This window comes from Panthera tigris, chromosome E2 (genome assembly GCF_018350195.1).
Source record: "Panthera tigris isolate Pti1 chromosome E2, P.tigris_Pti1_mat1.1, whole genome shotgun sequence".
Taxonomy (NCBI): domain Eukaryota; kingdom Metazoa; phylum Chordata; class Mammalia; order Carnivora; family Felidae; genus Panthera; species Panthera tigris.
The window spans coordinates 48605328-48619439 of NC_056674.1; the positions used below are offsets into that span (position 1 = coordinate 48605328).

General features: G+C 57.0%; 1 protein-coding gene and 1 non-coding gene across 2 annotated transcripts; both read left to right on the forward strand.

Annotated features, from left to right (window-relative positions):
* The first annotated feature begins 1256 nt into the window (after window positions 1-1256).
* EXOSC6 (exosome component 6) lies at window positions 1257-2545 on the forward strand. The gene has a single exon (XM_042969264.1). It carries the CDS (start codon window positions 1284-1286, stop codon window positions 2100-2102), a length of 819 nt encoding a protein of 272 aa, XP_042825198.1. The 5' UTR covers window positions 1257-1283; the 3' UTR covers window positions 2103-2545.
* Window positions 2546-7362: 4817 nt separating this feature from the next.
* Window positions 7363-7433, forward strand: TRNAG-GCC. The gene has a single exon. It is a non-coding gene; the product is annotated as a tRNA-Gly (tRNA).
* Window positions 7434-14112: the final 6679 nt, after the last annotated feature.

Consider the following 14112-nt stretch of genomic DNA (forward strand, 5'->3'; position numbering starts at 1 on the left):
TGATGATGCCATGTGATCTCTTAACCCCCACCTTCCCCTGTGTAACAGCCTGTGGCTCCTTGGGTATCTATCGAATAAATGCTGTGCCTCCACCTGGCTTCTGGTTGTGGTCCTCACCAAGTCCAGCTCCAGACCCCTGAAATTTGGGAATGGCCCAAATTTGGGATTACCTGAAGACACTTGTGGAGGTGGCCCATAGAACGTGGGGCTGGAGGGTGAGATGGAGAAAGGCATTAGTCATTCAGTAGAAGATGGGCCATGGGGTTACTGGAAGCAGTTCATAGGAGAAGCTCTCCATTTCCTAGGCCTGTGTCCCTCCCTTTTGATGTTGAGTCGTTGGGTGTGAGATCAGAGGTGTTCTCCAGTACAGGAGGTATTTAGGGTACGTCACTTGCCTACCACCACCTCTTTGACCCATCATTCTTGGTTTCCTGACCCAAAGGTATACAGTGAGGATTGGGACCTGCCCTGGTCCTGAATCTCTTCACTCAGGTCTGAGGATAGCTGGGTTTGGAAAGTGTGCCAGGAAGGTTATGGGTACTGCTTGCTTGTGCTGGCTCTGGCTTTCACGTCCCTGGGGTACAAGAGGTGGCCCTGGTCCCCAGGTTCACTCTCAGTCCTGCTGGTGCAGGAGAAGGAGGAAAGCAGGCCTATGCTGGGAGAAGCAGCAGAAGCTAGCTGTCACAGCCTGGGGGCAAGAAGCTGTCCTAGCCTGGAGTGTGCCAGAAGCACACAGCAGGAGGTTGCAGAGGACCCCTAGGGATACAAAGTGTTTACACAAACCAGTGCAGGAGAGGCTGTTCCATTCATCAACAAGCATTACTCCAGGTAGGGTACTGAAGGTGGCAGGAATGACCAAGACAAAAGAGAAGAATCATTTTGGGGCAAGGCAGTGGGGAATATGTGTGAGATAGTCACACAAATAAGCACAAAATTAAAATAACTATGACTTTCACAAGTGAAAGGACAAAGACCTATGCCCTGGGATTGCTCTGGCCCTAGAGGCTAGAGGTCAGCCAGGCCGGCCCAGGTCTCACTTCTGCAGGCCTGCCCCGTCGCGCCATCTATTCATCCATTCACCCCTCAAGATCCACGTGTCCTTGCTGCGGTCCCAGGGCATTGCTCCGCTCGCTATTCTCCCTCCAGGACGGCAGGGGGCGGTGCCGCGTCACCCGCCGCTATCCCGACAGACCCCGCGCGGGCGCGCGCCTTTAAGCGGGCGGAAGAGCCCTCGCGCCAGCCCAGGTCGGCGGGCGGAAGCGGCTCGCGCTCCAGGCACCGCCATGCCTGGGGACCACCGCCGCATCCGAGGGCCCGAGGAGTCGCAGCCGCCGCAGCTGTACGCGGCCGATGACGAGGAGGCGCCAGCAGCCCGCGACCCGACGCGGCTGCGGCCCGTGTATGCGCGCGCCGGGCTGCTGAGCCAGGCCAAGGGCTCGGCCTATCTGGAGGCGGGAGGCACCAAGGTGCTGTGCGCCGTGTCCGGCCCGCGCCAGGCCGAGGGCGGCGACCGCGGCGGCGGCCCGGCCGGGGCGGGCGGCGAGGCCCCGGCCGCGTTGCGCGGCCGCCTGCTTTGCGACTTCCGCCGCGCGCCCTTCGCCGGCCGCCGGCGCCGCGCGCCCCCGGGCGGCGGGGAGGAGCGAGAGCTGGCGCTGGCCCTGCAGGAGGCGCTGGAGCCGGCCGTGCGCCTGGGCCGCTACCCGCGCGCGCAGCTGGAGGTGTCAGCGCTGCTGCTGGAGGACGGTGGCTCGGCGCTGGCCGCCGCGCTCACGGCCGCCGCGCTCGCCCTGGCCGACGCGGGGGTCGAGATGTACGACCTGGTGGTGGGCTGCGGCCTGAGCCGCACGCCGGAGCCGGCGCCCACCTGGCTACTGGACCCCACGCGACTGGAGGAGGAGCACGCCGCCGCCGGCCTCACCGTGGCGCTCATGCCCGTGCTCAACCAGGTGGCCGGGCTGCTGGGCAGCGGGGAGGGCGGCCCGACCGAGAGCTGGGCCGAGGCAGTGCGTCTGGGCCTCGAGGGCTGCCAGCGGCTCTATCCCGTACTGCAGCAGTGCTTGGTGCGGGCTGCCCGGCGGAGGAGCGCCGCCGCGCCGTCCTGAACCAGAAGCCTGAGCCACGACGGACGCCAAGGACCGAGCTGCCGCCGTCCCCTAAAGGACCTGTGCCGACAGCTTCCAGATTGCACCGAGCTGAGAACTCCGAGGCCAGAAAGGATCTGAGGAGGCGTGCACAGAACTGATGGCACTGGACAGCTGTGTTGCAACGATTTCATTAAAGAAACGTTTCTACTTGAGCCGGTGCTTCCCAGCTCCGACCAATTAGAGGAAACGGGAATGCGGCCTCACTCCCACGTTGAAAAAGACTTCAGCTGGACTGGCCTGGAAAACGGGGCTTGGAGCTCTTGTCTTGTCAGGGATGGACCCTATGCAGGCCAGCTAGTGACTCCCTTTTATAGAATTGGCCTGCTCTTGAGAGAATGGACAGGGGGCTGTGCCCTGTCATTTATATCTGAGCTAAAACAAACTCCTTTATATCTGAAAAAGTCTTTTGTTGTGCTTCTTGTCAGTGGCGGACTTAACGGAGCAAGGCTCTTCTGAGCATGTAATGTGGTCTTGGGCCCCTGGTGTCAAGGGCTTGGGACAGCATTGTCATAAAGGTGTCCTGTTCCTTAGAGCAACATAAGCAGAAGAGACCGGCTGAAGGTGAAGGAGGTGCTGGGGTTGGTGTGGGGAAATGTGCTTTGAAGAAGGAGAGGCTGCCCCTTTGAGCACCATAGCGGCCGCTGCCAAGGTGTGGCACGAGTAGGGAGGGTTGTGTGGCCCCAGGAGCACTCTGGGTGCACTCTCTGGCCTCTGGTTTGGTGCTGGGCAAGACCAAAGCTCAAGGGTGGGTAGCAGAAAGGGGTTTGGCTCTGGGTGGAAGCCAGATTCCACCTTTCCTTGGCCATGGGCAGAGCAGCACAGCCGGAGGCCTCCTGCACTGCTGGTAAGAAGTAGGGGTCCAGGCTGGCTTTGTTATCGTCTAGTCTTGGCTCCTGGGAGATGGCGGATAAACTGCCAGGAGTAAGAGCTTCTGGATGTTGGGAGACCAGATGCAGCCTGGCCATTATTCCATATGGCAGAGCTGGCCTAGCTGAGTGACCACAAGAGTGGCATCTTCCCTGTGTGGCTCCTGTGCCCTGGCTTGGTAGGAGCTTCTGAACGTGCGTGTGTCCGGGGCTTGCTCAGCTTCTCCTGGAAGGCCTGACCTAAGGCAGCCCAAGGACCAGAATGAAGCTTGGAGACCATACCAAGAACCCCTGACCAGGGAAAAATACAAATTTTATTTTTCCCCTTTGACATTACAGCATTTCCAGAGCAGGTCTGAAATACACAGTGTCAAGCGAGAGACAAGATAGAAACAGGACATAAAAATGATACCCCTATTCTGAATGAGGGCTTCATAGGGTGGGTGGGCAGTCTGGAACCAAAGGTGGGTTATGTGGGACACACACCGAGGAGCTTAAAGACCGGAAGGGGACTGTAGAACTTGAGTGGATCTTCCTGTGCATCACTGGAACTGGGAAAGCGGGGCTGGTGGCTGAGGATGCTCCACACTTGGAACTGGCAGGACCTGGAGAGGAGGGAAAAGCAGCCAAAGCGGTGCTTGCAGTCAGAGGGGCTGAGGCGCTCCCAAGGCAGGGGCCTGTTCAACTGCCCCTTGCAAGACTGGGCCTCAGCCTCATGAGGATGGCGAGCATGTGCTAGGCAGTTGCAGGCCTCCCTCTCAGCCCCCCACTGTCTGGAAGCTTGGCCTCCAAAGCAAAAGCCACCATTATGGAGAGGCTTCCACTTCATTGTCCTCATTCCAAAACGGGTGCCTCTGGTTGCACAGGTGCCACCAGGAGGCCTTCCAAAAATCATACGAGGCAAGGAAGGAAGCCTGGGAAGGAGCCGGGAGGGGTTCCACTCTTCTACTGACTGCCCTCCTGGTCTGATGCATGATTCTTCACCTGTAGAAAGACAGAAGCAGGACTCTGGCCAGGAGGACTGAGAGCCATGGGGTGTCTGGGAAAGGGAGGTCTGTCTGCCAACATCTCCCCTCACCCCCACATCTCTTTCTGGGCAGCTTGGGCAGCTCAGCGCTCCTCGAGATTCTTCTAGAGGCCTGGGAACCCAGAACCCCTAGACAAAACAAACATTCCCTTCCTCTAGCCCAGTCTTTCCCCAGATGTGACTCAGGCCTGGGCAATAGTAATGGCCCTCCAGAGCCCAGCAGTTGGAGGGGCAAAGCTGGACAGGTGGAGGAAGGGAAGTTCATTACTGCCAGCCCCTCCACCGGCATCCTGGGCCCTGTTGAGATGGCCCAAACAAACCCAGGGCTCGGCCTATCTCAGGGACTACCAATAAGGGAGGAGGATATGGTAGGTCAGGGAACATTTGGGCCCTTTGATGTTGCACAAAGGGCTCTTATCAGACTCAGGGTGGATGTTCTCCATCCGGGAAGGTCCATGTGCCACAGCTTCCCCGGGGAGCACGGTACAATATAAGATGTGGGGGCAGGGAAAAGGCAGAAATCGGTTTTAACAAGCTTGCCAGGTGGTTCTCAGTCAAGGGGTGTGGGGCCCTGAGGCACAGCTGTGATGTCTGTGGTGCTCAAAGCCCGCCTCCCGGCTTCCTGGAGAAGATGGTGTTTCAGCCCAGAACTGGCCCAGCTGTCTGGCTGTGGCCCCTAGTCCAGCTGAGCTCATCAAGCCCGAGTTGAGAGGGGGAGACAACGCAGTGCAGGGCCCATGTTCTGGGCCTTGCCTGCGGTAGAAGTCCTATGTCTCCCCTCAACCACCACTGTGGGCTCCCGCACAAACCCGAGTCTCTCCCTTGTTCACAGGGAGGCCACAAGGACTCAAACGCAGGGAGGGTGAGGATGAGGGGAGGTGCCGGGCCACTCACTGCCTCCTCTGGGTCTGTGCTGTCCTCGGGGCTGTCTGCTTCTGGATGGGGCCTCTGGCCCCTGGACTCCTGCTTGGCTTCAGTGTTTCTGCATGAGGACCTCTTACTCACGAGGGCCCATTTTTCTTCACTGGCCTCTGACCCTGTTCAGGGACAGTCGCCAGTTAGTGGCCAGGTTTGGAGGTCCCGGCTGATCTCAGAGAGGCTGCTTGGTGCCCGGCACCGATCTAGGGTGCCTAGGGCTTGAGATGACAAGATGGGGGTGGACTGGGACACTGCTCTGCCCCCAGACAGCTGCTGAGTGGTGGGAAGGTCCTAGAACAACCTTGAAGCCATAGGGTCTTCAGCCATGGGGACAACCAGACCCTGGGGAGGGCAGGAAGGAGCCCTGCAGATGGAAAGCAGGACGCCAGGTGCCATGCCCCCTGGCACCTTCAGCAGTGGGCAAAGCTGGAGCTCACTTGGAGTGCAGGCTGGGCCCCCAGTTGGAGGTGCTTGACCCAGAAGCTGGTCCCTCTGCTGGTCCATGCGCTCCAGAGTCTCCAACAGACGGTCCACCTGGGCTTTGATCTGGCTTAGCTCCCCCCTGATGGAGTGCAGCTCCTCGGTCTGGACTGTGTGGAGAGCGGCCGGAGCTGGTGTCCCACGGGCCCAGGAGGCAGAGGGCAGGGCTGTCCATGCTCCCGGGCCTGCCCTCACTGCCGAGGTCCTCCCAGCTCTTTCCTAGCCCTGTAGGTGAAGGCTCTGCCCCTTCACTCACGCTTTATTTGCTCTTGGGGCAGGTGGCTCTTCCTGGGGCCCTTGTGGGGACTGCAGCTGCTCTTGATCCCCATGCCCACCTGGGTCCTCCGGATCTTGACAGGCACGCGGTTAATGAGTGGAGGGATTCTTTGGCATTCATACACGCTACTGGGATAGGATAGAGAGGGAGTCAGGCCAACCAGCCCCACCTGTTTACCCAGAGGACCAAGGGGGCAAGACCCACCTACCGGTAGGGGACATCTTCCCTGTACAGCTTGTAGTCCAGGTCATAGTTACTGCTGCTGCAACAGAGACAAATGGGGAAGGGGTCATTCTTCATGGCCAGAGTCCTTTCCCAGACCCATTTAACTTGAAGAAACTGAGGTGTGCAACTTTTCCTTAGAATCCCAGAATTCTCCATTGGAAGAGGCCTTAGGGACTTGACCAAGGCCACTTTGAGAGAACACAGCAAACCAGCTTCCCCATGTCTGGCCTCTAATAAGGGGTATCTGTCAGGTGGCCCCGGTGGGCAGGAGGGGTCAATCGCCTGCAGCCTTCTGGCCGGCCAGATCAGGGCTCTCCAAAAGTTCCTCTGCCTGACCCAGGAACAGCTGATGTTCTGAATCTTAGTCTGGCAAAGGATGAAAGGAAAGAGTTAAGTCAGGGCCCAAAGCCACAGTGGGGGTGTGAGAGCCCTTAATCCTTGGTTGGGATTGCCAGGATGTGGCCCAGCACTGACTGGCAGGGCCAGCCAGGCAGGATTAAGGCTGTGGCCAGGCCGCCTTCCTCTTTGCTCCAGTCCTTGGGAGAGAGCAGGAGTCTGGAAAGTCCCAGACTCTCGCTGCCCGGCCTCTCCCCCTTCTCTCATGTACCATGCATCTCCAGGCAGGGAATTGGTGCCTAGGAGGGATGTGGAGATGGGTGCAAAGAGAATTAAGCACCTGCCTGGGCAGGGAGGCTCTGTGGGGACACAGCTACAGGAGCTTCGGGTGCCATCTGCACCCGGGGCTGGAACGGGGGATAAGGATCAGGGGAGGGGATGCACGCGGCGGCAATACAGCTTCTAAAACAACTTTCTGGTGCTGTGCGTCCCCAGCTCAGGCCCAGCCCACGAGGGGCGAGGCCTGTAAGGCTACTGGGTCATAATGGAGGACGTTGGGGGCGAGGGGAGGGAGTTCCCCTTCATCCTGAGACGCCCCACAGGCCGGTGAGTGAAATTTCCGGCCATCCTCGCCTCCGCTTTCTGGCTTCAGGAGGTCTGGACGGGCGGCCTGGACACACAGCAGGGATGCCGATTGCTGATTCCGGTGGTGGGAGGATCATCCTTGGAGAAAGGAGAAAGTGACAGCGGCGCGCCAGGAGGGCGCGTGCGCAGCCCCGGGGGGTCCGGCTAGAGGTGGGTGGGGGTCCCGCGCCCAGCGCTGCCTCCGGAGGGCTTGGAACCAGCCAGCGGGAGGGCTTGGGGGCTTGGGGACTTGGGGGCTTGGGGGCTAGGATGCTAGGACAGAACTGAAGCTGATGCGTCTCCGCCGGGCGCCACTGCTCAGGGAAAATTCTCTCTTCTGGATCCTTTTGGATTGGCTGGAGAGCTCCGCCCCCTCAGACCGGACGGAAGCGTTGACGAACAGACACGGTGCTGAAGCCTGTGGCTGACCACCTGAGTCTCCGCAGCAAATGACTCCTCACAGCAGCATTGGTGGTTCAGTGGTAGAATTCTCGCCTGCCACGCGGGAGGCCCGGGTTCGATTCCCGGCCAATGCAATGGTTTGACTTTTTCCTCCCTTACATTTTTTTTCCTACAACGACTTTTCGACGTAGTCAAAAATGAATGGTGTAGGAATGATATTTCATTGACTGCTTAGCACAGACTGGAGAGCAGCCTGAGTTGAAACACACACAGGATGGGTTTGGGAATTAGATGTTAGGCCACATGCGCCCCACGGTCGTGCTTGCTGCAGTTACGGGGTCCCTCTTGGCCTGAAGGAAGGTGGGCTCTGGTGCCGGCCCTCCTACCCTCATCCCACCCCATGCCACCCCTCAGTCATCAGCCAGGGCTGATGGCAACTGCCCTTGAGTCTTTTCCCCCAAGGGGCAGTGGCCTGGTCACATGGCTTCTCCGTGCTCTGTCCTCTGGTCTGGGTTAATTGCTACAGTCTGCAAGTCCGGGCTTCCCACAAAAGGAGAAATAGAACACCCCTTCAGAACGGTGCTGTGGGCAGAGGTCAAACCACCTGTGTCCTCAGGGCCAAGGGCAGGGGGCGGGGACTTGGGACAATCCTTACACCACAGGCCTTTCCCTACAGGTTGAGAAATTCCATTTGGAGGCTCAGGTCACATGTCCTGGACTTGACGAGTTCTCACGGACAGGTCATCCAGCAGCTCAGCGGCTGCCAGAACCACATCCCCAACCTGTCGTTCCTCTGGGCACCATCCTAAGGCCCAGAGCCACAGTCCCAGCTGCCCACCCACTGCTGCCCTGGACCCAGGAGGCTCCAGTGGCAGCCTCCCACCCCCCATCCCGCAAAATGCTTCATTCTCCCTCCTGGAGTCCCTAGTGGGGATGTGTGACTTAAGGAGGTCACCCCTGCCCCCGGCCTTGAACTCGGGGTCCCCTCTGAATGGAGTCCGAGCCCCTGCCGGACAGCTGCCATTACGCCCCATTGCCCCCCTGTTCCTGCACCTGAACCCTTCAGAAGGCTGGCAGAAGCAGGTCAGAGCAGGCTGGGAAGGTAGTTGGGGAGGACAGGAAATCCGAAGGTGACAAAGCGAAGAACTGAGGCCCTTAGGGGCAATGGGGTTGATTCCCCTGGTCAGTTTGGGGTGTGAAGGAGGCCTCAAAAGTGGCCTCATAAGTGGCCACGGTAAAAAAGCACATGAGAGAACTATGGCAGAGAACCACTTTGCTCCTATCAGACAGTGATAATTACCAAACTCCCAGAATCACATGAGATGCAAGGCAAACCAACACCACATATGCAGTTCTGCTCCACTGAAGAGATGTGAGTTTAAAAAACCGCATTGCCTGTGAGCACACACCTACTCATCAGCCCCAAACAAACGCAGTGCAAAAGCCACCCACGCCGGCACACTCACAGGGTGACACAGACCTTCAGGCTGACGGTGACAGGGAGAGATTTGGCTTAATCTCTCTCAAGGTCAACCTGGAGGTTCAGGGACTTCTCAGATCAGCCCCCAGCCCAACCCCGCCATCTCCTTTCCAGGAAGATGAGGCAAGGAGAAACCCAAAAGAGACTGGAAACTTTGGCCCCAGGGGATTTACACACTGCTGTTCCTAACAGCAAACACCTGCCCCACTGCCTCCTCCACCGCAAGACAGAAACCACCCAAATGCCCGCAGGAGGGCCAGGAGCTGAGTGAGGCCATCACAGATGCCCAGCTGAGGGGACACTCGTTACGCCTGTGAAAAGGGCACGTTAGCTGGCAGAACGTGGCAAGCTCCTTTCTGAAAATGTTTAAAGATTTCTTAACATTATCCTCTTTTTTTTTTAATGTTTATTTTGTTATTGTTGGGAGAGAGAGAGCAAGCATGAGTCGGGGAAGGGCAGAGAGAAAGGGAGACAGAGAATCTGAAGCAGGCTCCATGCTGTCAGCACAGAGCCTGACTTGGGGTCAAATTCACAAACCCTGAGATCAAGACCTGAGCCAAAGTCGGGTGGTTAACCGACTGAGCCGCCCAGGCACCCCTTAACATTTTCTTACACTTCCCAAGTTGGGGCAAGATTTCATCCAGGGAAGTTCCCATTTGCTACTTCCCAAATATCTGTACCTGGAAAAAACCCCCAAGCACCATGAAGGTGGGGATCCCCTGGGAGGACCCATGCCCCCTGGCTCCAGGTGGGAGGAGGGGGCATCCTGCCTCGGTCAGCAGGTGGTGCTGGGTGACATCAGCGATGAGAAGCCTTGGAATGAACGGGTCATCTCCTTCAGTTTATGGACAAAAGCTGAGGCCGAGTGAGAAGGAACCCCCAGGTGCCACAGTGAGTTCCCTGAGCTGGACTCCTGAGGTCCTTGTTCCATCCCAGGGGGACCCAGAGCCCCAGACAAGCCCGCAAGCAGCCCCCCTCCCCTGCGGGCAACCCTGGACAGACTCACCAGGAGATGGCTGTGCCCGGCTGCCTCTTCTGGCCTGGCTGGGTGGGGCCGGGCCTGGGCTCTCCAGCCATGTCTAAATCTGAAGAGAGAAAGAGCAGGGCAGAGCATGAGAGGAGGGAGGGAGGGGTGCAGAGGAAGGGCCCAAGTGCACACGGGCTTCACTCACTTCCAGGCCAGCCCCTCCCTGCTCCTCAGCCCCCAGGCAGTGGGTATGGTCCCCTGAGTGGCCCCGAGACACGGGGCAGCACAGTGGGCAGCCCGGCCTGGCCTCCTTCACACCCCAAACCCACCGTGGCAATCAACCCCATTGCCTGTGCCCTTGGTGGTACCATCAAAAGGCAGGAGGGACGATATCCGTGGTCTTCGTGTCCTCTGGGGAGACACCTAGCCCTGGCCAGAGACAGTTTTCGAGTGTCCTGCTGCCTGTCTGCCTGCCCACTTGCCTGCCTGCTCCCGGCCCACGCACCGCAGCTGCCTGTGGGCTAAGCCCCTGGGTCGGAGATGGCCGAGGTGGCTCTAAGGGAGCAGCAAAGCCAGCAGCTGGCCTGCTCTGGGGAACAAACACCCCACTGCCCTCTGTCGGTGGGGGAGGCAAGATCCCATGTAGGGGAGGGCGGAGATGGGTCTGTGTGCCAGTCACCGCAGATCTTCTAGTTTCTGGGCTCCTCTCCTTTGCTGTTCACCACTGGAGAAAGCAGCTCTTCCACAGTGGGAGAGGGAGGGGACTCCTGCGTACCCTCACCCGGTGCTCAGGGCCTGGCCCTCAGTAAGTGCCACTTGATGTCTGCAGAATGCATGAATGGAAGTCCATGAAATCGGTTCTGGTTTTTTTTGGGGGGGGAGGTTGGATCAGACCCCAGAGTTTCGCTTGTGACTTCAAGGCCCCTCCCCTGAGCCCAACCCCTTTCTTCCTCTGTCTGTGGTCCACTGTGGCTGCCAAGATGGTAACAAATGGGAGCCTTCTCCTTTTCCTGTTCTCAAGACTTCATGCAAGAGCACTTACTCAGCACCTGCTTGCTTGCCGTGGAGACCAGGAGACTGGCTGTAGTGTCCCTGAGGCACTGACGATCCAGACTGAGCGTTTAATTGGGAGGAAGTTGGAATTTATCACCCCCACCTTGGCCTTCCTCTTCCATTCATGGTTCTGATTCATCCACTCAAGGACACATTACCCAAATGTCCATGTACCAAGGTGAACGCCTGTACTTTGTCTCGTCTGGCTTTCTGTGTCTATTCCTTTGGTGTATCTATTTTTTTTAATTTATTTTTGAGAGAGAGAGAGCATGAGCGAGGGAGGGGCAGAGAGAGCCGAAGACGCAGAATCCAAACCAGAATCCAGGCTCCGAGCTGTCAGCTCGGACTCATGAACCGTGAGATCATGACCTGAGGTGAAGTCGGATGCTTAACCGACTGAGCCAACCAGGCACCCAGTGACGTATCTTAATACCCCTGGTCACTTTCACATTTGCAATGTCCACCGGGGACAGAAAATCACACGCGTGTCCACCACACAGGGCAGAGGCACTTAGAAATTCCTGATGTGCCCAAGATAGAAGGCACAGCATTAATATAAATTCATCATTCTCTTTGGGCTAAACATCATCACTATCCCCTAAAAATGAGAATACTGAGTAGGAGGTGATTGCACAGAAATGAGAGAATGTAGAAACCTGCATCATTCTCCTGGGGCCCTGATCATAGGACCCAGCTTTGGGGGAAAAACCATTCAATGGCTACCAGATTGCCAGTGATGAGTCAATTATCGCAAGGGGGCTAGTGGAGTGTTTGGGAAGTTCACCACCTATGGCAAACCATGTCCACATGTGTAATGGGCATCTTCCTGAGCACCTATCACCTGCAGCCCAGAGCAGGTAAGCCTGGTGATGGCTGGCCCCACCCCCATTCGAGGGCTGTATCGTCAAGATTCCCCAGAGAAACAGAACCGATAGGATGTATACACAGAAAGAAAGAGATTTATCATAAGGAATTGGCTGACAAATCTCAAGATTGGCAGTCGGCAAACTGCAGACCCATGAGAGATAATGGCATAGTTCCAGTCCAAAGACCAACAAGTCTGAGACCTAGAAGAGTCAGTTTCAGTTCAAGTCTGAAGGCAGGAAGAAAGAAAACTGATGTCCCAGCTCAATGGCAGTCAGGTAGGAAGAGTTCCCTCTTACTCTTGGGAAGTAAATCTTTTCATTCTATTTAAGCCTTCAACTGATTGTATGAGGCCCACCCACATCCGCTTTACTGCATCAACCCCTTCAAATGTTGATCTCGTCCCAAAACACTCTTAATGGGGTGCCTGGGTGGCTCAGTTGGTTAAGTGTCAGACTCTGGCTCAGGTCATGATCTCGCGGTTTGTGAGGTCGAGGCCTGCATCAGACTCTGGGCTGACACCTTGCTCAGAGCCTGGAGCCTGTTCTGGATTCTGTCTCCCTTTCTCTCTTCCCCTCTGCCGTTCACACTTTGTCTCTGTCTCTCTCAAAAATAAACACTAAAAAATAAAAAATAAAAAACAAAACAAAAACACTCTTAGAGACTCACCCAAAATAATATTTGGCCAAATCTCTGTGCACCCCATGGCCCTAAGTGAGACACAAACTTAACCATCACAGGGACCAAGCACCAGGAAACAGGGTGGAGGTCTTTGCTCCACATTCATCTCTCATAAAGACCCCGGGACAGGTTTCCTGGGGGACATGCCCTCTTACATTCCCCCGGGGGCTGTGAGAGCCTGATTCATGGAACTCGGGACAGATAGTTCATGAACAGAAGTCATAATGAGTGACCGCAGATGACACAAGGACAGGGGAGGTCAGCAGTCAGATGGGAAGGAAGCAGAAGACAGAAACAGACCAAGTGGATGGAAAGACTAGAATGAGGAAAAGGGAGAGAAGCAGAAGGGGGTGGACATCCTGGACAACTGGTCTCCAGGATTCCCTGAGCCGACTCCCTGATGTGCCCACTCTGACCTCATCAAATGGGCGCAAAGTAGTTCACTTATTTTCATAGGGCTCCCAGGAAGGAAAGGGTGGCCGCGTCATCCCCAATGCTAGAATGTTGCAACCAGCGGCCAGAAGTGATTGAAATTAACCATCTGCCAGATGGGGCTGCATCTTCACACCCAGCACCTCACCCAACCCTCACCGCAGCCTCGTAGGGTAATGCTCTGAGTGCCCCGTTTCAGGGCTACCGTAACCGGGCTCAGGAGGACAGTGAGCTGAGAGGAGCGGTGGGATCTCAGTCCCCAGCCTTGCAACCGGCACAGTGTTCCAACAAGTTAGAGGACTTACTTGAAGCCATCGGGGGGGGGGGGGAGGGGGGCGCCTGTGTGGCTCCGTCACTCAAGTGTCTGACTCTTGATTTGGGCTCAGCCCATGATCTCATGGGTTTGTGAGTTCGAGCCCCACATCGGACAGTGAGGAGCTTGCCTGGGATGCTGTCTCTCCCTCTCTCTCTGTCTCTCTGCCCCTCCCCTGCTTCCCCTGCTCTCGAAATAAATAAACTTTAAAAAAAAAAAAAAGAAAGAAAGAAAATACCCAGTGGGATCGGCTGGAAGCGGAGGCTGGGTCTGTCAGCGCCTTCAGGCTGCACAGTCCTGGCGCCAGACTGCTCCATTACCGGCTCCACCCTGTGCAGAATCCAAAGCGGGGCGAGAACAGAGCACGGGCAGACAGGGCAATGCTGCAGGCCTGAGTCCCGGACGTGCCAGGTGGCTTCTCACAGTGGACGTGAGTCATTCCTTCTACCCCTTCACATCTGAGCCCCCTTCCTGTGTTATAGGTATCCCCTAGCTTTGAGACATAAACTGCCTCCCATGAAAGAGGCTGAAAATGCCCCTTTCCGCCTCCCTCTCCCGGCCTTCGTTGCCCTTAGGGCCTGGGCACGTAACGTGGCCCCTCTCCTCAGACCCACATGCCTGACTTTGAAGGAGAGCTGCCAGCGTGAAGAAGTCCCTCTCAGCAATTGATGGCGGCAGTGGCCGCAGCTACATCCAGCTTTCAAGGGCGGTGCACCTCCGCCCCACGTTGGAGGCACTGACTGTGGCGTCTGCGCCCGGCACAGGCAGCGAGGTGTTTTCCCGACCTGATGCTCTGATCTCTCCAAGAGCTCCTGGGAACTAAGCAGTATCTTCGGCAAATTCCTTTTCTGCTTCGAGTCACCAGAATCGGTTTGTGTTGCTTAAAACAAGAACCTTGATTGATACAAAATAGGATTAGGTGTGGAAGGGGCTAAAAGCCCAGGGGGAAACGGGGGTGCTTTAAAGCTGGAATGTGGCCAGAGGACAGTGAAAATCCAGCTAGTATTAAGGGACAGGATACCA